Source organism: Mus pahari, chromosome 20, assembly GCF_900095145.1.
Source record: "Mus pahari chromosome 20, PAHARI_EIJ_v1.1, whole genome shotgun sequence".
In the NCBI taxonomy this organism is placed as follows: Eukaryota; Metazoa; Chordata; class Mammalia; order Rodentia; family Muridae; genus Mus; species Mus pahari.
In genome coordinates, this window is record NC_034609.1 from 2,934,736 (window position 1) to 2,956,048 (window position 21,313).

General features: G+C 43.0%; 1 protein-coding gene across 1 annotated transcript in view; it reads left to right on the forward strand.

The window, feature by feature from the left end:
* Nucleotides 1-21,313, forward strand: part of Ttc29 (tetratricopeptide repeat domain 29) — a 185,723-nt gene that overhangs the window by 113,188 nt on the left and 51,222 nt on the right. Inside the window, exons 11-12 of the mRNA XM_021220729.1 lie at nucleotides 2,535-2,658; nucleotides 11,562-11,790. Of these exons, the coding sequence (XP_021076388.1) occupies nucleotides 2,535-2,658; nucleotides 11,562-11,790 (353 nt within the window). The remainder of the gene's footprint in view (nucleotides 1-2,534; nucleotides 2,659-11,561; nucleotides 11,791-21,313) is intronic.

Sequence of the window (21,313 nt, forward strand, 5' to 3'; positions counted from 1 at the left end):
GGGGGGGGACAAACATCTGGAGAAAGAATCTGGGATGGTTGACAGTAGCGCCCCCTGTCCTGTGCGTGCCAGGCCTAGGTGAGGGTAGAGGAGGAGGCAACGGCCTGTGGGTTTAACAGTGTACTGTCTGTTATCTACAGTTCAACATGCAAGGGGGCCCCTCAGTGTGCATTCCACTTTATGATGTATATGAATACTTGATCAGTATTGTGCTCATGAGATTTGACTTTAAATTCCTCCTAATTGCCCTTTAAGAGCAAATTTACCCTTCCAATACCAGTCTTGCTCTTAGGGGCACTGTCAGATCAGGGCACTGCAGGATTTTAGCTACTTTGTGTCACTCATAGGGGCAGTCACAGTTCAAGTCCCACATGGTTTTACATTCACCTCACCAAGCTGACAGAGAAACCCTTTGGCTATAAGACATCCGCTAGACTTTTGAAGATGAGAGTTTGCTTGCCTGCTTGTGAGACACTGTTTTCTGTATCTCAAGCTAGCCTGTAACTCACAAGGATGACCTTGAACCTCTAATGCTCCCACCCCAACCCCTGTCTCTACCTCCCCAGGACTAGGATGGCACATGGTTGACGTGGGGCTTTGATATCACGGACAGCCTCCCTACCAGTAGAGCTGCACTCCCACCTCACTAAGTCCCCTGGCTGAAATTTGTCTGGGAACTCCAAATGCCCCCATGACTAAGGTTGCCTCGCTTTTCCTTGATGCTTAGCTCTCATGTGGACTCTGTCTTTCCCCTATCCAACTGTCAGCCATGGCTGCCTCCAAAAGTATTTGAGTGGCTAGCACATTCAGTGACTCAGCTGGCAGATGCAGGTGTCCTTGAGTATTTTGCTAGAATATATACCACTGAATGAGTGTGACTTTAGTGGTGCCTGAAATGTTACTGCTGAGAAACTCTTAGAAAACAGTATTTACTTTGTGTGTGTGTGTGTGTGTGTGTGTGAGAGAGAGAGAGAGAGAGAGAGAGAGAGAGAGAGAGAGAGACTGCAGTGAATGGCTTTATTTATAACTTACTGTGTAGACAAGCTTAGCCTCAAATCATGGAGATCTTCCCAAGTTCTGGGATTAAAGGAGAGGACATCTAACATTTTCACTTTTTAGAAGTTTTTAAAAGAGATTTAGCGAGACAGCTCATAAAACTATACTAATTCTCCTTTTAAATCCCACAACTTGGAGGTTGCATTGCACGCACAGAATTGGGTAGTCATGACTACCTTCTGTCTCAGGAGCTCTCCGTTATTCTTTAGGGAAATCCTGTATGGGTCATTAGTTCCCCTCATCGCCTCCCTCAGACTCTGGCTGCCACAAGCCCACTTTCTGTCTTTGTTGATTTGTCCATTCTTCACACTGTATAAAATGAACACACAACACATAATCTTTGGTGTTGATTTGTCCATTCTTCACACTGTATAAAATGAACACACAACACATAATCTTTGGTGTCTGACTCTTTTTTCACCTAGTATCTTCAAGTTTTACTTGGTTTATCATGGATCAGCGCTTCATTTTCACGACAAAGTAATATTCCACTGTATGGACACACCACATTCTAAGTCATCATCTAACTGATGAAGTTTTCAACAGTATCCACTCACTGACTATTATTCAAATGCTGCTCTGACATCGACGTGTGGATTTTTGCATGGACACATCACTGTTTCTCTCAGTTGCATATCTTGCAGTCAGATTTCTGAGCCATGCATATAACCATCTATGTTATAGCTTTTGACAAACTGTCTGTTTGTTTTCTAAAGCAATGGTGCCATTTCACATTCACACTAACCATCCTTGAGGCTTTACAAGTCTGAGTTTTCAACACATCGCACCTAAGTCTCAGGGAGCATCAGGGAAGAGAGGTTGGAAAGGCTGTGAGAGCCAGAAGACTGGGACGTCTTCAATAAATGACAAGGAAACCTCACCCATGTAATTGTGGCAATATGGCCACTTAAATAAGACCTGAGGAGTGGCAGGACCAGCTGACATGCTGATGTGGATGGGAGAAGAATCTCCCAAGGCCCCACCCTAGTCGAAGAGCTACAGGCTGCTGAGAGTGGGAGAATCTCCAGGGACAAGCCTTATATAGGTTATCCGATCTCAAGTGGTCGGCACTAAAAACAAATACACATGAGCAGCATCAAATGGCACAGCAGGCTATGTATGCATGTGTATGCGTGTGTGCGTGTGTGTGTGTGTGTGTGTGTGTGTGTGTGTGTAATGATAATTAAAGAGGAAGAGGATGTGACTTTTCAGAGGGAGTGGAGGGGACATGGGTGAAGTTGGAGTGGGGAGAGGATGAGGGGAGTTGGTGTACTTGTATAGAATTCAAAGAATTAATGTAAAAGATTTTGAGCTTTAGCTCATTGCATCTCCACCAGCTTAAGCCAGGTCTAACGAAATGTGTGTATTTTAAGTCTAACCATCCTGACCAACACCCTGCATTCTCTACAGGGAAGACACAAAATCCCTTCTTTCACAATGATGAGATGTTACACTAACAGTTCCTCATTTTATTCTAGCCAAGGGGAGACAGCAGAAGCAATTAAATACCTGGAGAAGTTCGTGATAATTGCAAGAAACAACTTTCAAAACCTCGATATGATTCGAGCTTGCATGATGCTTGGCGACATCTACAATGAAAAGGTGAGTGCCATGCCCGCTGTGTGGAAAAGCTTGCCTGCTGAGGCTGAAGTCTGTCCTCTGTTTATACCCGCCATCCCACAAGTCAGTGTGGAAACCGGCTGAGACTGTAGGATGTAGCACAGACCCAAGTAGAGGAGTGGAACTGGAAAGACCTCTTTTCTTCATCTGGCCTACAGAGCTGTCTGGGGCACAGGCACCACCAGTGGCAACCACTGCCATTCAGTAGCTGACTGTGAGGAACAATGAAGAGTCAAATTCAAAGGTACTTAGTGAAAACTGTTGGCTCTTATCAGCTTGCTCTAACACCCCTCTCTTGGTCCAAATTCTTAGTCTTTTTTAATCCAGTTGGGATGCTCCTTAGTAAGCCTCAACAGGAGAAGAAAGGAAAACCCTAAGAATGATTACAAAGGGAATTTAGACTAGGGGGGTTTACAGCATCCCAGGAACCATGATTAGTAAACACACCAGTTGTAATATCAGTTTTATTATCTTCAGTTGCCCAGGGTCTCCTTTTGAAACGGTATGGAAGAAGCCAGTTTCTCTGGTTATAATTGCTATTTTGATCATGAGTCAGATCCATCATTTTTTAGGGTAATTGTATTCTCCAACTGTGTTCATGCACTCTGTGTTAATCTGAGTGCCTGGTGATTAAAAGCACACTGTGGTCTCCCACCGCTTGGGTGACAAGCCCAGCTCCCTCACTCATAAGATCTGGAACCTGGGACACGTTATTTACACTTCTGGGGGCTTGGGTTTTTTTTTTTTTTTTTTTCATCTTGCAAAGTTTTTTTCATCTCACAGGATGGGCGGAATAGTGGAGGGCAGTAAACATGACAAGGTGCGATGGTATCTGTGTGTGTGTGTGTGTGTGTGTGTGTGTGTGTGTGTGTGTGTGAATGTGTCATGATGAAAGCCATTATTTTATATAGCAACTAAAATGTTGATTTTAAAAAATCAGCACAAGGGGGCTTGAAGGATAGCTCAAAGGCTGAGTGCTTGTGGCTCTTGCCAAAGAGGCTTGCTTTCCAGCACACATACCAGGGAGCGCACAAGTATTTATTTATTTATTTATTATTAGTTATTTTCTTTATTTACACTTCAAATGCTATCCCGAGGGTTCTCTATACCCTCCCCCCGCCCCTGTCCCCCTACCCACCCACTCCCACTTCATGGCCCTGGCGCTCCCCTGTACTGGGGCATATAAAGTTTGCGAGACCAAGGGGCCTCTTCTCCCAATGATGGCTGACTAGACCATCCTCTGCTACATATGCAGCTAGAGACACGAGCTCTGGGGGTACTGGATAGCTCATATTGTTGTTCCACCTATAGGGTTGCAGCCCCTTCAGCTCCTTGGGTACTTTCTCTAGCTCCTCCGTTGGGGGCCCTGTGTTCCATCCAATAGCTGACTAGCGCACAAGTATTATAATTCCAGCTCCATGGGATCTGATACCATCTTCTGGCCTCGCAGGCACCTGAATACAGGCGATACACATAAACTCACATACTCTCACACACACACATACACACACATATACAAGCATACACACAAACACTCATACACACAGGATAAACAAACAAACAAATGACTGGCTAAGTCATTACTGTGCCTGTTTTGCAAGCATAGAGAGCTGATTTCAGATCCCCAGTGCCATGTTCAAAACAAGTAGGCAGCATGGGACTATAACCCCAGTAATGGGAGGACAGGACAGGTAGGCCACTGGAACTCACTGGCCAGTCATCTTAGTGAAATCACTGAGAGAGACCCTGCCTCAAAACAATAATGTGGGAAGTGGTCAAGGGAGAAACTAGATGTTGACCTCTGGCCTCCATACATATGTTCATGCACATGTATGCACATGTATCCATGTGAACACAAGTATACACTGCACACAATATAAATACCTAGGGTAAGGGGAATTGAGTTAGTAAGGGCAGCAAGTTGGAACACAGGAGTCTAGCAGGAGGAGTTGGGGTGCTGCTATGGCTGTGTTCAGTCACACCGGTTCTCTGTCCCAGAAACGCCGAGAGTTCGACTCACTTCAAGTCCCCCAGAATCAAAGCACTCATAACATTCCAACCCACACTTTTAACCACTGCAATGTATTTTAAGAAAATGAGTTTGAAATTCATTCAAATGAATGACAGTCAGTTGTGTTTTCTCTGTTTGGGGAATAATTCTCACTATCGGTCATGTCCTCTCGTTTCTCTCAGCTCCCTGTTGCTCCTCTAGTTCCTCTGCCTTCCCCAGGTGGAGAAGCCACCATCCCAGCAGCAAGTCTACACTTGATCTTAGCCAAAAGGCCAACAAGTGATCCCAGCAGCAAGTCTAAAGGATTTAGAATAGGTCGTTCACAGCACAAAGACACCAGAAGTAGCCAATGTGCTGACCATCACACCATTTCTTTCATTGCCCAGAGACTGCTATGGAAATCCTGTGGAAGGACCTTTTAAGGCCTCCCATACTCTTGGTTCCCACCCCCCTCATCTCTCCCCTGCTGTCCTGCCTCCTCCTTGAGGGATGGTCATCCTTGCCCAGCTCTGCTCCCTCTGTCTCCCACTTTGCTTTGCCTCTGCCTGCCCTCCATGCCCATCCCCCAGAACAGTCTGTCTCCTGCCTCCGCTGCTGCCCCCACCACATGGACCACTTCTTCTCTGTTGGCCCCCACACTGGGATTTAGTCTATTTTTCAGAACAAGATGGTGGACAAGGATGCCAAAACTCACCAAGGGGACTGCTCCCCCCACATAGCTGACTTGACACCAACAAACTCTGGAAAAGTATTACAATGCCATCTATGGCTTTACCATCCACCAAACACCTTGGACACTGAGACACAGTATGACATGAATGCCAAGTGTCAGAAAGACAGGGACAATGAGACAAACAAGAATAATAGCTTCATGTTTTCATTTTCTCAAGTTTTGCCAGGTGGTTTTAATGTCACAACTGTGATTTATTATCTGGTGTTTGATGCCTGAAGAAGAGTTTTTTACCCACAGACAGCATCAACTACTAAAAGTTAACTTTTACTGATTTGTCCTCATTATAATACTTGGAGGATTCTGGACATTCCTGACATATCATGAGATATGTAGTTATTGTGGTTATTGTTTTATTTCCCAACCTAACATCACTTGGGAAAGCATTCTCTCACTTCTGAAACCCCACACTTCTCTTTCATTTCCCCACAATATCAAATCACTCAGAAAACTTGTCCTGAATCCATAAAAACAAATCAAATGTCACTGCCAAGATCTGTCTTCCTGTAAGACTCATCCATCAGTGTGCTCAGTGTGAGAGGGCCCAGCCCTCCGTGGATGGGGCCACCTGAGATGGAGTCCTGACTTCTATAAGAAGGCAGGCTGAGACTTGAAGAGCAAGCCAGTAGGCAGCATTGTTCCCTGGCTCCTGCTTCAGGTCCTTCAGACAGGAAGCTGCAAGGGGAAAGAAATACTTTCCTCCCCAGGTTGATTTTTGTCCTGGTGTTTAATCTCAGCAGTAAACAGTGAAGTAGGACATCGACCGGCTCCTGTGCCTTGTCTTTTCTGATGCCTGCTGCTCCTGCCACTGGTCTTAACGGTGATGTTAGCAACAAGTTCCAAAGTATAATGTTGTCAGACAGAGGCTGAGGGGCAAAACTGTTATTTGAAAAATCACTGTAACTGGCGTATTCTGTGATAATGGTTGTGCTTTTATAATTTAAATTTGTGCATCTTAAAAATAGTCTTTATAGAGGAATGGATATAGAAAAATGTGCTACATTTATACAATGGAGTTATATGCAGCTATTAAAAAACAATGAATTTATAAAATTCTTAGGCAAATGGGTGGATCTGGAGGATATCATCCTAAGTGAGGTAACCCAGTCACAAAAGAACTCACATGATATGCACTCACTGATAAGTGGATATTAGCCCAGAAGCTCAGAATACCCAAGATCCAATTTGCAAAACACATGAAACTCAAGAAGAAGGAAGACCAAAGTGTGGATACTTCTATCCTTCTTAGAAGGGGGAACAAAATAACCATGGAAGGAGTTACAGAGATAAAGTTTGGAGCAGAGATTGAAGGACTGAACATCCAGAGACTGTCCCACCTGGTTACCCATCCCATAAACAACCACCAAACCCAGACACTACTGTGGATGCCAACAAGAACCTGCTGACAGGAGCTTGATATAACTATATCCTGAGAGGCTCTGCCAGTGCCTGACAAATACAGAAGTGGATGCTCACAGTCATCCATTGGACAAAGCACAGGGTCCCCAATGAAGGAGCTAGAGAAAGTACCCAAGGAGCTGAAGGAGTTTACAGCCCCATAGGAAAAACAACAATATGAACTAACCAGTACCCCCCCCCAGAGCTCCCTGGGACTAAACCACCAATCAAAGAAAACACATGGTGGGACTCATGGCTCTAGCTGNATATGTAGCAGAGGATGGCCTAGTTGGTCATCAGTGGGAAGAGAGGCCCTTGGTCCTATGAAGGTTCTATGCCCCTGTATAGGGGAATGCCAGGACCAAGAAGCAGGAGTGGGTAGGTTGGGGAGCAGGGGGAGGGGTGAGGGGATAGGGGGTTTTCGGAAGGAAAACTAAGAAAGGGGATAATGTTTGAAATGTAAATTAAAAATATATAATAAAAAAGAAAAAATAGTCTTTATCATGGTGGTACATGCTTTTAATTCCAGCATTCAGGAGGCAGAGGCATGTGGATCTCTGTGAGTTTGAGGCCAGCCTGGTCTACAGAGTGAGCTCCAAGACAGTCAGATCTACACAGGCAATCCCTGTCTCAAAAAATATATATATAAAATAAATAAATAATATATATCATTAATATTTATGAAGGTTCTATGCCCCAGTATAGGGGAATACTAGGAACAAGAAGCAGGAGTGGGTAGCTTGGGGAGCAGGGGGAGGGGGGAGAGAATAGGGGATATATTATTTATTTAAATAATAAGTAATATTAATCTTTATCTTAGTTAACATTTTATTATAAAATCAGAAATAATGAACCTCCCATGCCACTCAAAGATGCCAACATGTGATCTTTTGGTGGAATGTTAATTGAAAATATATAATTAATATAAAGTGGCCATAATAGGGGATATAATCCAGTATCTGCCCTTATGAAATTTCTCACTCATTCATAAGATCTAAAAATAATCACAGTTAAAAGAACGGTAGTTCCTGTGTTACACTAGCAACAATAAAGAGCAATGGACCTACGTATGGGCCACAGCGCTTCTGCACAGCCAAGAGCCTGAGTTCAATCCTCCAAAACCAGGTGGGAGAAAACAACTGATCCTCGAAACGAGTTCAACTCCACGTGTTTTCCATGGCACATGCAAGCCAGTCACAGAGAAACATACCACATACGTGCGCACGCGCACACACAAACACACACACACACAGAGAGAGAGAGAGAGAGAGAGAGAGAGAGAGAGAGATTTGCACTGAGTGCTGAGAAAACACCCATTTATTTTGAGTTTGTTTATTGGACACGTGACTTTTTAAATAAGGACGACGACCTGGTAGGAAACAGAATAATGCGTGAAAATTCTAAGCATTGTTTCCAGGTCTATGATGTCATTGAGGTCTTAACTCTGGAATTGTCGGGGATTTTCAGAACATTGGTTAAGGTTGTCTTCTCATGAATGCATTGCTACATCCATAATTTGCAGCACAGTCCCAAGCTTATATTTAAGACTGCCAGAACTGATTTCTAGAATCAGTTATATTATAAATTAGAAATTTATAATAGAGATGACTTGAAAACAAAGATGAACTTTAGACGGCTGTACGGAGTTTTAGGGGAAACTGAATTTACATAGTAAGCTTTTTCAAAGAATTAAGAATCTGGAAATACAGTAGACGTTAAGGAAAACTCATTCCCAAAGGTATGTTTTTTAAAATGATAACATTTGAAAAGAATGAATATTGCATGTACTTGACAGAAGTTTAGATGATTCTTGGTTGGTTTATAACAGCTGGTTGTGTATCCAAAGTTAGATACAGGCACAGTGTCTTAGTCAGGGTTTCTATTCCTGGACAAAACATCATGACCAAGAAGCAANTTGGGGAGGAAAGGGTTTATTCAGTTTACACTTCCATACTGCTGTTCATCACAAAGAAAGTCAGGAGTGGAACTCAAGCAGGTCAGAAAGCAGGAGCTGATGCAGAGGCCATGGAGGGATGTTCTTTACAGGCTTGCTTCCCCTGGCTTGCTCAGCCTGCTCTCTTATAGAACCAAGATTACCAGCCCAGGGATGGCACCACCTACAAGGGGACCTCCCCCCTTGATCACTAATTGAGAAAATGCCTTACAGCTGATCTCATGGAGGCATTTCCCCAACTGAAGCTCCTTTCTCTGTGATAACTCCAGCTGTGTCAAGTTGACACAAAGCTAGCCAGTACACACAGTTTGAAGGGAGAATAATTACCTAACAGTAATCCTGTTTTAGGGAGGAAAGACACTTGGGTTAAATATGTCCCAGTCCGCATTTCAAGCTTACCGCTTCCTCAGAATGCAAGCTGCCTGTCCCTCCTCCTCCTGTGGCTGCGTATCACTGGCTGCCACGCATCCTCACATACAGTGACTTCTGTGACTGAGCAGATGAACACATGAGTTCATTTTAACATGTCTTGAAAAATCCTGGAAGTTTGGCCATTTATTTATAGCCCTTGGTTTCCAAATTCAAAATAATCTGAAATCAATAAACAGCTCAGAAATGTAACAGGAGCAATTAGACACTGCAGTTTTATTTTATTTGTTTTTTAAGGCTATCTTTTGCCAAATTGAGATTTTTTTCTGTAGTTTGTCCTTATCTATCAAGATAATCTGTGTCTTCATCATCCTTAATATTTGTCATGGTTCTCAATCATATGTAATTGGCCCACAGATGCAACCTTTGACATGGCTTTAATCAAATCTTTGCTCATTATAAATCCTGTTTTATGATAATAATAAAAGACTGAACCGCTTACAGCAACAAACAGTTATTACTTACACAATATAAGGGGGCTCCGCATCAATCAGCAAACTCTGCAGAAGGGACAGTTTAGATAGGGAGTGCGCCTAGTCTGTCCTAGTCTGGACACAGGACATACAGTGTGACATGTGCTGCACGTTAGAGTAGCCACTCCTGGCTTTGGCAAGGACTTCCTTATGACTGCTCACCAGAATTGCACAGAATGAGGGCTATGGAGTTGAAGCTGCTTCTGGTCTTCGCTGGTGTGTGGCACGAAAACACATCCATGGTGGTTCTAATTTCCATTTCTTTACAAGGTATGGGAATGTGGCTTAAAATCTTTATTGCAAAACAGTCTTTCCTATAAACCATTCTTTTGAAAGGAGTGTTCAATTATGTTTCAAACATCTCCTTTGTGTGTGTGTGTGTGTGTGTGTGTGCATGCATATGTGCATGTGTGTGTGTGTGTGTGTGTGTGTGTGTGTGTAGCTGTATGGGTACATATGTGTGCATCTTTACATACATGTGGAGGCCAGGAGTAGAAGTCATGTGTCTTTCTCAATCTCTCACATGGTTCACTGAGGTGTAGTCTCTGCCAGAACCTGGAGCTTGACAATCTGATTGGTCTAGCTAACCAGCCTTTTCTGGGGATGCCTGCCTCCATCTCTAGAATCCTGGGATTTCAGGCAGGCTGTAACTTTTCTCTAAGTGCTGGAAACTCAGACTCCAGGCCTCCTGTTTGCAACACAAGTAGGTTATCCACTGAGCCTTCCCCAGCTGCCCTGTTTATTTGGTTTTATACTTATTTACAGTGTGGCTTTCTTAGTACATAGGAACTGTTGAATGAACAAATCGGGGAGATTAACATTCTTTTTTATCATTTCTTTGGATTTGTGTGTGGAGCTTTTGAGTGTTTCCTACTGATTCCCCAGGTACAGAACAGGCTGGTGTGAGAAGCAGGTTCCTGCTGTGCTGTAGAGCCACAGACTGAACCTGTGGATAACTAGACCTGGGCCTCACACAGCTGTGGAAGTCAAAGATTGGAAAACTGATGAAGAGGAAGAGATAGGAACCCCCAAAGTGCTTTAAGTCCATGAAAAATAGAAGTTCTGCCCTCAATAGTCTCTGTATAGGTCAAATTGGAACCCTCTAAGGGGAACCCTGTGTGTGGATTTTTAGGAGGCTTGGAGGAGATAGGAGATGCTGTTTTGTTGTCCTCAGAGGTGACATGTGACAACTAATGGCATATATGAAGCAATTGCTACTAGCCTTGATGCTTCTGTGCACAAGGCAAATGCTAATGTTTGAACAATAACTTTTAGGGTAGGTAAGGAGGACCACAAAAAAAAAATCTTAAATTTCTAAAATTTGAAATGCTAGAATGAACTTAGCAAAGGCATAGATGTTTAAACAATCTTTTCCTTTGTTTCAGTCATATATCATGATCACATGTTTTAAATGTCGATTCTCCCACATTCTCAGCTAAACAATGGCAGGTGCTTTAATGAAAGCTAAGCAGTGACCCAAAGCAGCAAAGATATGCGTGCAGGCATCCGTTCCCGCTTCTGGCTTTGCATCAAACGCCCTCTTGCTACAAATGAAAACAGAAGTCAGACAAATATATTTCACTGGATAAATACAGTGATGGAATCAGTAAAATTCTGTTGAAATCAGTGGCAGTCAGTTCACTTTTCCTGCTACCTCCACCTACCTCCGCCCTTCCTGTGTTTCAGCTGTCGATCAGCGTAATGACTAAATTAAGTTCAAGATTCAGCCCAACAAGTGGCCCCTGCTCACAGAAAGCAGCCTTTTCTGATAAAAGGCCAGCTTGCCAGCTCATCTTCCTCAGAAATGGGTGTGCCCAGGTGAGGGAGCAAATCTGTGATGTGGGTAAGGTAAGAAATTAGAAAAGTGACTTATTCCCTCTTTCTCGCTAGGGGCAATACAGCAAGGCTTCCGAGTACTTCCAACAAGCTTTCAGCACCGCGATGGAGCTCATGCAAACAGCGCTCATGGATGAAACCAAAGCCCACTATGGGATAGCCAGAGCGCACCAGATGATGCTGACGATGAAGAGTTACATCGAATCTGCCGACTCGAATGGCCTCAACTGCCTGCTGTCCTGGAAGGAGACTAGAACTCAAATAAAGTACGACCCGATTCTGGGTAAGGCTTCGGCTTCCGGAAATGCTTTAGATTTTGTGTCATTCTTAGTGGCTAGGGCATTTGTCGGAAAGGTTTATTCACACACTGGTGACTTGAACTTGCTTGGTAATTTTGTCTTTGTTCACTCATTACCACTTGGAGGTTGGGCATACTCTCCTCTCCTATCATACTGCCGAGGTTAAGAGAAGCATAAAACGGCAGGAGCGGTCTGCCCTACAGACCGATCAGTCCCTTGCTGTTCTCCAGTGTCCCAGTAATCTTAGAAGTCACGCTATGCACCAAACAGTTGTTAGGAATAATTTACAACAAGAAGTAAGGCGTGTACAATCAGCTTATGGTTTTTAATAATATCCAGCCATACAGCACACAGATGAGAGCATCTATATAGAGACACTAGTACATACGATATACTCTACTGATAATACTTAATACTATTTTTATTATCTTGAATTTGGATATTTGGGAAATATTTTACAGCAGTGTCTCTTCATACTGCTTTGTCTTGGGAATAATTATTTTATTATAAACAACCAGGGTGTGCATAGGGATCAGTTTGGAAAGTTAGCATCTTTAGACCTCAGGGATAAAACTCAGGTCCTCAAGCAGAGTGGCCAGCGCCTCTACCCACTGAGCCATCTTGTCTACCCTGAATACCAAACTTAGATTGGGGGTTGGGGGCAAGGGTTTTTCTGTTTGTTTCCACCATAGAATAAAACAGTAAAGTCAGCAGGAAAGACCTTACAAATGTGTGTTAGTAATCCCCAGTTAATGCTGGGGTCTCATGAAATGGGGACAAACTTCCTTCCAAGTCACACGATAAGATGATAACTTGTAAACACTTGGTGTGTGAAGTTCCGTGTCCTCAACTGCCCCAAAATATCCAAAAGTAACCATGAGTTGACCACTTGTAGATGTCAGCTCATAGTCAGGTACTTGGGAGTTCATTCCACACAGCCTTGAGTTACCTACATCTTAAATGTTGACGTCTTCTGCCTGGAATATCAGGAACTCGACCTGGGGAATGGTCCCTGTTAGCTGGCAAAGGTTCAGTCTGCAGAGGATACGCTGAGCAGCTGAGGGTCTCAGGTTTGTCTTGAATAAACTCTCACCATCCTGACGACACTGAAAATAAAATTCTCCCAGGTAGAGGATGGGTGGGTCCTCTGATAGGATCCCGGCCTGTCTGTCAGGGCCTCGTTTTCTGCTTTTGTTCATCCATATACCTCTTAAATCTGTAGCTCTTTAGTAGTTAGTAGTTAGTAGTTAGTTAGTTAGTTAGTTAGTAGTTAATTAGTTAGTTAGTAGTTAGTTAGTTAGTAGTTAGTTAGTTTGTGTGTTTGTTTGTTTGTTTGTTTGAGAGGATATATTTTCTTCTGAAGGACTTGGGAGCAGAAGCTAACTGTGCATTCCCCACTGTAGTTCAGATACTAAATCTCTGCATGGTCTGTGTTGTGGAGGATGTGGCCTTCCTCAGAGTGCTGTAGAAATCCTGTCCGTCTGTGCTTCATCTCACACAGCTCAGAGCTCTGTGCTATGTCCCTGCAGAAGTGAGACATAATCATCGTTCAGACATGTATACACAAGCGCTCGTTGCTCATCCCACAGACACATTTCACGTTGTCAAGGGGAGCTTCTCTGCTTGGAGATAAAACTGATAGGAAATTATTAAACATGCCTTTTGCATATGTGTATTTTAGTTCAGAGTACACTAAAATATGCCTTAAAATTCTTTGAGAATATTCTTCATTTTTATTCTGCCTAAAACTCCTCACTGGCTCTTCACTGGGTTCTGATTTAAGGTCTCTTGATCTTTCTGAGCCCAGTTCATTCCTGACCACTCCCCTACGCACACTCCACCCTACACACTCCACCCTGCACACTCCACCCTGCACACACTCCACCCTACACACTCCACCCTGCATACACTCCACCCTACACACTCCACCCTGCACATACTCCACCCTACACGCACTCCACCCTACACACACTCCATCCTGCGCACACTCCACCCTACACACTCCAACCTGCACACACTCCACCCTGCACACACTCCGCCCTATACACACTCCACCCTACACACACTCCACCCTACACACACTCCACCCTACACACACTCCACCCTGCACACACTCTACCCTGCACACACTCCACCCTATACACTCCACCCTATACACACTCCACCCTACACACTCCACCCTACACACACCCCACCCTGCACACTCCATTCTGTACACTCCATGCTGGGCACACTCCTACTGATCATCTTCCTTCTAGCTCAGTTCAGCCAGGAGAATGTCACTCCAGGTGCAGCCATGTCCTTAGATGAAGATGCCTGAAACCCCTCCCACTTGAACATGTTCTCTTCTCTGGCCTCAACGAATAGCATTTATTTCTCTCCAAGCCATTTCATTTCATTTTGTACTATGACTTTTTTTTTTTTCTCTAACTAACTGCTCAAGTAGGAGCGTGGGTTTTTCAAACACACATTCCAAATTCTTGATACTTTCTAGGAAGGAGGTATGATATTTGACACCTACAAGGTCCCAAGTAACTATTTGAATCAGATAGTATTCAGGGTGCATCCATAAGCCTGACCACACGATGGTCTATACAGCACCATTTAAACACATGTGCAGTGCTTCTTGGGGAAGCCTCAGACACCACAGAATTTGGATTCCCATCCAATTACCACATGAATGAAGGAAGGTGCTCCTTAAACATGATGTTGACAAAATGAAAAAGTACAAAAATATTATTTGGAAATCTGAGCAGCTTTCACATTTTCAACTTTCGCCTTCCTTGTAGGAAGAGGCATCTTTAATCTTGCTATTGAAGGTCCCGTATATTCAGAAAAGAAATCCAGATCAAAGATCTGAAAGATACATTATGAAAGCTGTGCAGCTATTGGCACCTTGGGGACTTCCATCCTCCAAACAAATCATTAGCTCAAAGAACTGCCAATATTCTCTAAAGAGAGAACATGACCCCCTAAGGGAATTGAGCGTGAGAGCCCCAGGTCTGCAGATGAAGTATGATGGTGACTCACCAGAAACCACTGTCATCTCCTGCCTCTCCCAGAACATGGTTGGCGAGAACAGCCTCTTCAAATACCGGGAGAATGATTTCATACAGCCTGTCCTCCCCTTCTGAAATTAAGAATCTCACAAATTTAACAATTGGGGGGGGGTGGAATCAACTTTATTACAACTCAGTAAAGTCACTCAATCCTGAGGCAACTCTAATTATTTGGTTCTTCAAGGCTCAAAAGGCCTACAAAGTTCTACTGAATTCTCCAGAGTATCCTGCACTTCCCATACCTAAGATATCTTCTAAGACAGCAATCAAGCTCTTGCTGTCTTACTCTCTTGCCTCTTGCTTCCTGGTCCTCCCCCTCTTCTCCCCATTGCCTTCCCCCCTCTCCAGGTGGCCGTGGCCGGCCTCTACTTCTCTACTCTCTCCTTCTCTCTGCCTTTCTCTGCCTCTACTGCCCTCTTAACTCCCCTCCCCATGCCCTGAATAAACTGTATTCCATGGTATGTATATATATACATATATATATATATATATATATATGTATATATATATATATATATATATCAAATAAATGTTTGTTTTAGTGGGAAAAGTGATTCATGTTGCAGTCACAGACACTGCAAAGTAGGAACGGAAGCTTTCCTCATTCAGCTTACCAACAGTGCATACCCTGGTGTGCAGCTGGAGCTATTTAAATGCCAGTGTGAGCTACATCACTGATGAGAATCATGTCAGCAACTGGATTTCCATGCACCTTCTCATTGAGACCAAACATAAATTATATCAGAGAAATAAGATTCGAACCCTGAGCGATGAAACACAGAGGACACAAGCTAGTTGGAACGCAAGCACATGGTATTCCATTTGATGTCAGGTCAAGGTTTACATGGATGGAAACATTATCTTCTTGGTTTTATGACTCTTGCAATTTTCTTCAAGAAAAACAAGCAATGCTGTGCCCTGGTCTCTTGGCTCTCACTTCACATTGGCTTCACCTTGCACCCAGATTTGGTATTAAGTCATTTCCTTGTAAGTTTTGTTTGCATTTCTCATTCACGAGCTTACCTCACCCTTTTAAGGAATATGAAAAGGTCACATTCATAACCAAGCCTTCATATGCTACTGTGATTGGATACTTTTTCTATAGTGTAATAACCATAAATAAGAAGAGACCATCATAGAATTATCCAAAAGGGTAGCAAACATGGTTATAGCCTGACACTATTACTGAGGCTGTGGAGCACTCACAAAAAGTGATGTATCATGACTGCCCTCCAGAAGACCCAACCAGCAGCTGAAAGAATCAGATTTTGCACCCAACCAATGGACAGAAGCAGCTGACCACTGTTGTTGAATTAGGGAGTCTGAAAGAAGCTGAGGAGAAGGGAGATCCTGTAGGAGGACCAGCAGTCTCAATGAATCTGGACCCCCGAGATCTCTCAAACACTGGACCACCAAACAGACAGCATACACCAGCTGATATGAGACCCCCCCCAACACACATATAGTAGAGAACTTCTGGGTTCTCTAACTTCAGAGATGATGTACCTAACCCTCAAGAGACTGGAGGCCCCAGGGAGTTTAGAGGTCAGGTGGGGTGGGGGTGAGTATATATATATATATATATATATATATATATATATATATATATGCTCTGGCTGTTGTCACCCCTGATTTTTCTGAATTCCCTCCCAGCCCCTACGGTTCCTGTACCCAACAAGTCCCTTCTCCCCATCTGTGTTCTTTTATTTTGTGATCACTGAGTTTAACCAGGGCAGTCTCTATGATGATGGGTTTTGAACTAACCACTGGAGTCCAGTGGACTTATCAGTGGTTAACTAACTGCAAAGGATCCTCTCCTCCTCCCCAGTCCATCAGTAGACAACAGTTTGGGAAGGAGACGTAGGACCTTCCCAAGCCTGACTGAACCCATCTCACTGTTGACAGGCTGATTACATACAGCCAATGCTCCTATGAAATTGTGGTTGTGTTGTTGGTATCATTCAAGTGGCTAGGATGACACAGCCCCTTTTCCTTATTTCATGTTCTGATGACCTTCCTGCACCCTCTTCTGGCACATTCCCTAATCCTTTGAGGGAGTGGTATGTCTTGTTTAGGGCTAAGCACTCAACCGTCATCTATTCTAAGCACCCTGAGCAGGCAGGCAGTTACACCATTCATTACACAGAGAAGCATCTCTGATTAAGGCCGAGATTAGCACTTGTATATGCTATAAATGTAAATTCTTAGAAGGCTATTTGGTGCAGTGACAAATAAATAATCGTAATCTCCCCTCTAGACTGAAGAACTCATCAACCATGAGTTTTTACCACATTTACATTATCGAGCAAGGATTCCCCACAAGTGGTGGCAAGTCTCATATTGTTATGTCCAGTTCACAAGACTCCAAGAGACTACTAGGGACCCCAACTCTGATGCAAGTACATGAGTCTTTATTCAAGTTTGAGCTTGGGCTACAAACCTTCCTGATGGAACAGGAAGGAGAGTGACCCCCCCCCCCAGCTCTTAGTGAAGGGGGCTTATAAAGGAAAAAATATTTCAAGCAGGGGTTTCTAAGCTTTGGCATTACATGAAAGGATAAAGGAATGTTGGTCTCCTCCCCAGAGCCCAAGGGTGGGGGCCATATCACTTCAAGGACAGCAGACAGTAGCTTTATAGACATTAGCTTTATAGACAGTAGCATTTTCCAAGGACAGCAGCTCAAAATAGAGTTTGGAGGACAAGAAGGAATCTGTCCTGCTCTTTTTTTTTTTTTTTTTTTTCCTTCTTCTTCTTCATTGGCCACATCTCTCTAAGGAAAGTTAACTTAGAATGAAGTCTTAAAAACAAAATAGGTTCATTCTGCTACCTCAGTCCCTTCAATATCTACTCAATGACCACTTAGTTATTCCTGTAACACTCATTATTATTGCTTCAGCCCGCGCACCTTGGTTGACAAGACGGTACTGTGGTTTATAGGATTCACAGCTGACTGGAACTGCTGATGCCTTTTCTTCCAAGGCAGCCTGCGTGGTTAGTGCCTTTCAGCACCGTGAAAGCTGGTCAGCAGCCAACAGGGAGGCTTCCAGTCAGCTCTAGCCTGACCTGTCTTGTAGTCAAGGGGTATGGGACCTTCAGCCAAGGGGCCTTGTCATCTAGTTCTGGTGAGTGAGTAGGAGAGGCGGGCTTTGCTGAGGGGTGACCTCTTGGATTTTCCTTACCAATGCTCATGAGGCGGTCCCCTGCAACTGGCCCTTGGATTTTAATAACCCACGGCTTTTAGGTGAAGATGGATAGGACCCTGATGTCCACTCCCTACATAGGTTTCCATATTGGTTAGCTCTCTCTGACCCAGACATCTTGGGATCCTTTTCAGTGGCTTCCAGTGGGGCAGCCGTCTCTGTGTAGGACAATTTGTAAAGTGTGCATTTATAGTCTGGGGGTCTACGTGTAACTTTTTTAAGGTAAGGACTCTCAAAATACTGTTTTCCTATCATTTGTAACGACAGCGAACAAACTGGATGAGGCAAACTGAGCAAGCAGAGCATTAAAATCCATCCGCATGTGTCCAATGCCCATCAAAGAGGACAAGCAGGACATGCCCTCTTTCTGTTGGCCTTACTTAATCGCATGAATCTGGTTCCCACAGCTTCAGGAAAAACCTTGTGAGTTCAGTGCCTTCTGCCACTTAAACAAAACAAGCATAATGCCAAAATAAGGAATGTCTGGAAAGAAAGAGAAACCAAGACTTAATTGTAGCCAAATTCCAAAGGAAAAAGGAAGCATTTGAGTGTGGATTTTCAACTTTCTCATTCAAATACACATCACCAACCTTCGTCCATTTCCTCTAACACAAGTAACAAGTTCCTTACTAAGGAATAAAGTATTTCTTCAGAAGTAAAAACTCACTTCACTGGGAAATACTAATGTGACTGCTGCTCCCTAGGGTTGGGAGGTGGGTGTTTTGTTGGGTTTTTTCCCCCACTCTGAGAATCTACTTCTCTATTGCTGCCTTGGTTCAATAAAAGAGAATTCTTGATGGCTCAGACAAAAACTATCCCTCTTTTAGATTCCACTCACGGACTCGGTAGCTGTTGGTGCGACCAGGCTTAACTTGGAGCACACAGTGCACCTCTCCTAGGCTCAGGTTTGCTTTTGTTTTGTTTGGGGGTTTGTTGTTTTTGGTAATTTAAGAAACTTATGGACTGTCTTCAGGTGGTTTCAACCATACAAAACCAAGGCTAACACTGGAACAAAAAGTCTGCATTTGACTGTCACCTGGTCATATTTGTTCAGTTGCTGGAGAAATGTTTGTCTCCTCTGTCTAGCCGTGTCCTTTGGCCTGTGGCCATGTCTGACATACTGTGAATGTAGCGGAATCCTTCCTCCACAGGCAGGATTTGGGAGCATGGGGCCTGTCTCCTAGGGACAGGTCACCCATCTTTGGTAAAGCTCTGTTAGTGTTACTTTCTCATTTCAGAATTTCTTCTGAAAAGCAGAAGTAATCCACCATTGCTGCTTGGCTTCTAATTCTTCCCAAACCTTCTGTAGCTGGGAAGTCACCTTTAGAATTATAACCTAATTCCTGAGTTTACTTTTCTTTAAATTTTCTTTAACTAATGTCCTTATATTTTTTAACTTAGCTTTTAATTTTTTACAATATTTTTATTTTTAAATCATAATATAATTACATCATCCACCCCCCTTGGGCATAATCTTTTTAATTTTTGGCATTCGAGTCTGGTGACATCATCTCCCCTTCCCTTTCCTCCTCCAAAGCGTTCCACATCTCCTCCTTGCTCTCTTTCAAATTCGTGGTCTTTTCTCATTAACTGTTATTACGTGTGTGTGTGTGTGTGTGTGTGTGTGTGTGTGTGTGTGTGTGTGTGCATGTGTGTGTGTGTTTCTAAATTCATAAGAACAACCTGTCCAGTCTATATGATGTTATTTGTGTGTATGTTTCGAGGACTGACTGTTTGACATGCTCTTTCCTAGGCAGGACAATTTTATCTCTCAGACAGGAGTGAATGTTCTATAACTTGGACTCTTTGGCATAAACAAGATGTTTTTAATGGCGGTTTCTCTTTTAGCAATTTCTTAACAGTTCTTCAGACGTAACACTGACTTGAATATCAATCCATGGACTTCCATAATAGGAGGAATGTGGAGCCCTTCCTCTTAGCCCCAGTCCATCCTGGACAGCATCAGTGCTTCTGAAATGCATCTTGAAGTTGCTATGAACATACTTGAACTTGAACGTACCTGCTTCCTGAACCCTCAGAAGTACTGTGGTACTGTGTACCACTGTCAAGTCTCCCAGTGACGCTGGGTTGGCTAACTTGAATACTCCCTGAAGACACAGATGTCCAAGTGGCTGAATTAGTTACCCTTTGTCTGAGAGAACTAACAGACCCGTCACTCACTCACCACTGCCCAAAGCTTCACAGTTCATTTTAGTTGAAAGTTTATGTGATGAAACATGAACATAGTATGTTCCTTGGTGATTTGATTGGCAAGAAGCAGAAAAAAACATTACAAGCACTACTTTTTTAATAATTGATAATTACTTACATGGATCCGCTAAGTTTAGACACACAATTATATGACTAATTATGTTGAAAATCCAAGCGGATGCTTAAATAGATGGCCATGCCCTGAGGCTCTCCTATTGTTTCTGCTGTCTCATTTAACCATGCAAATGTTATTAAGCATTCCTGGTTAAAAATCTTCAAGCTCAAGCAAGTGTAATTTCATAGATAATTATACATAATCTTGTCACTTTCTATATCCAACACAGAATCTTTTTTAAACTTTCACTTTCTACTGAGTAGCCTTCTCAGTAAAATGAAATTCATGGACGATAAGGTAAGATAAGCTTATCCTCCGGATTTCCTGTTGATTCTTTTGCAAACCTATTTGAAAAAAAATAAAAATAAAATAAAATAATGCTATGTACAGAAATTAAATATACTTGTGAGTGGAAACCTGAATTCATGAATAAATCAAACTGAAGAGATAACTCAACAATTAGATAGAATTATAATCACACTTAGGGGAACCTAGGTCTGCATAAATATGTATACAGACTTAGAAGCAGAGATATAAGAGAGTGACTCCTAAATGACATTGCAGGTAGCAAATCTTTCTGGTTTGCATATATCAAATCCAAGATTATATAACAGTAAAAAAATCCATAGGAAAAGGTTTTTAACAATGTATATATTTTGGTGGATTATTTATTGACATGGGAAATGCTAAGGAAGTTTTACATTATGGAGCCCTGCCTGGCTCTCTGTCTCTCAGGACTGGGTTCTAGATAGTCCCACATCACTAGGTCCCTGGCTCCCAGCACAAAATGTAGCATGTGCAAAGTGGATATGTTTATCCAGGCTCACAAGAGTTCTGCTGTCTAAGACAGGCTGTGAGCATACCTCCCACCAAGTATGTGTGTATATATATATATATATATATATATATATATATATATAGA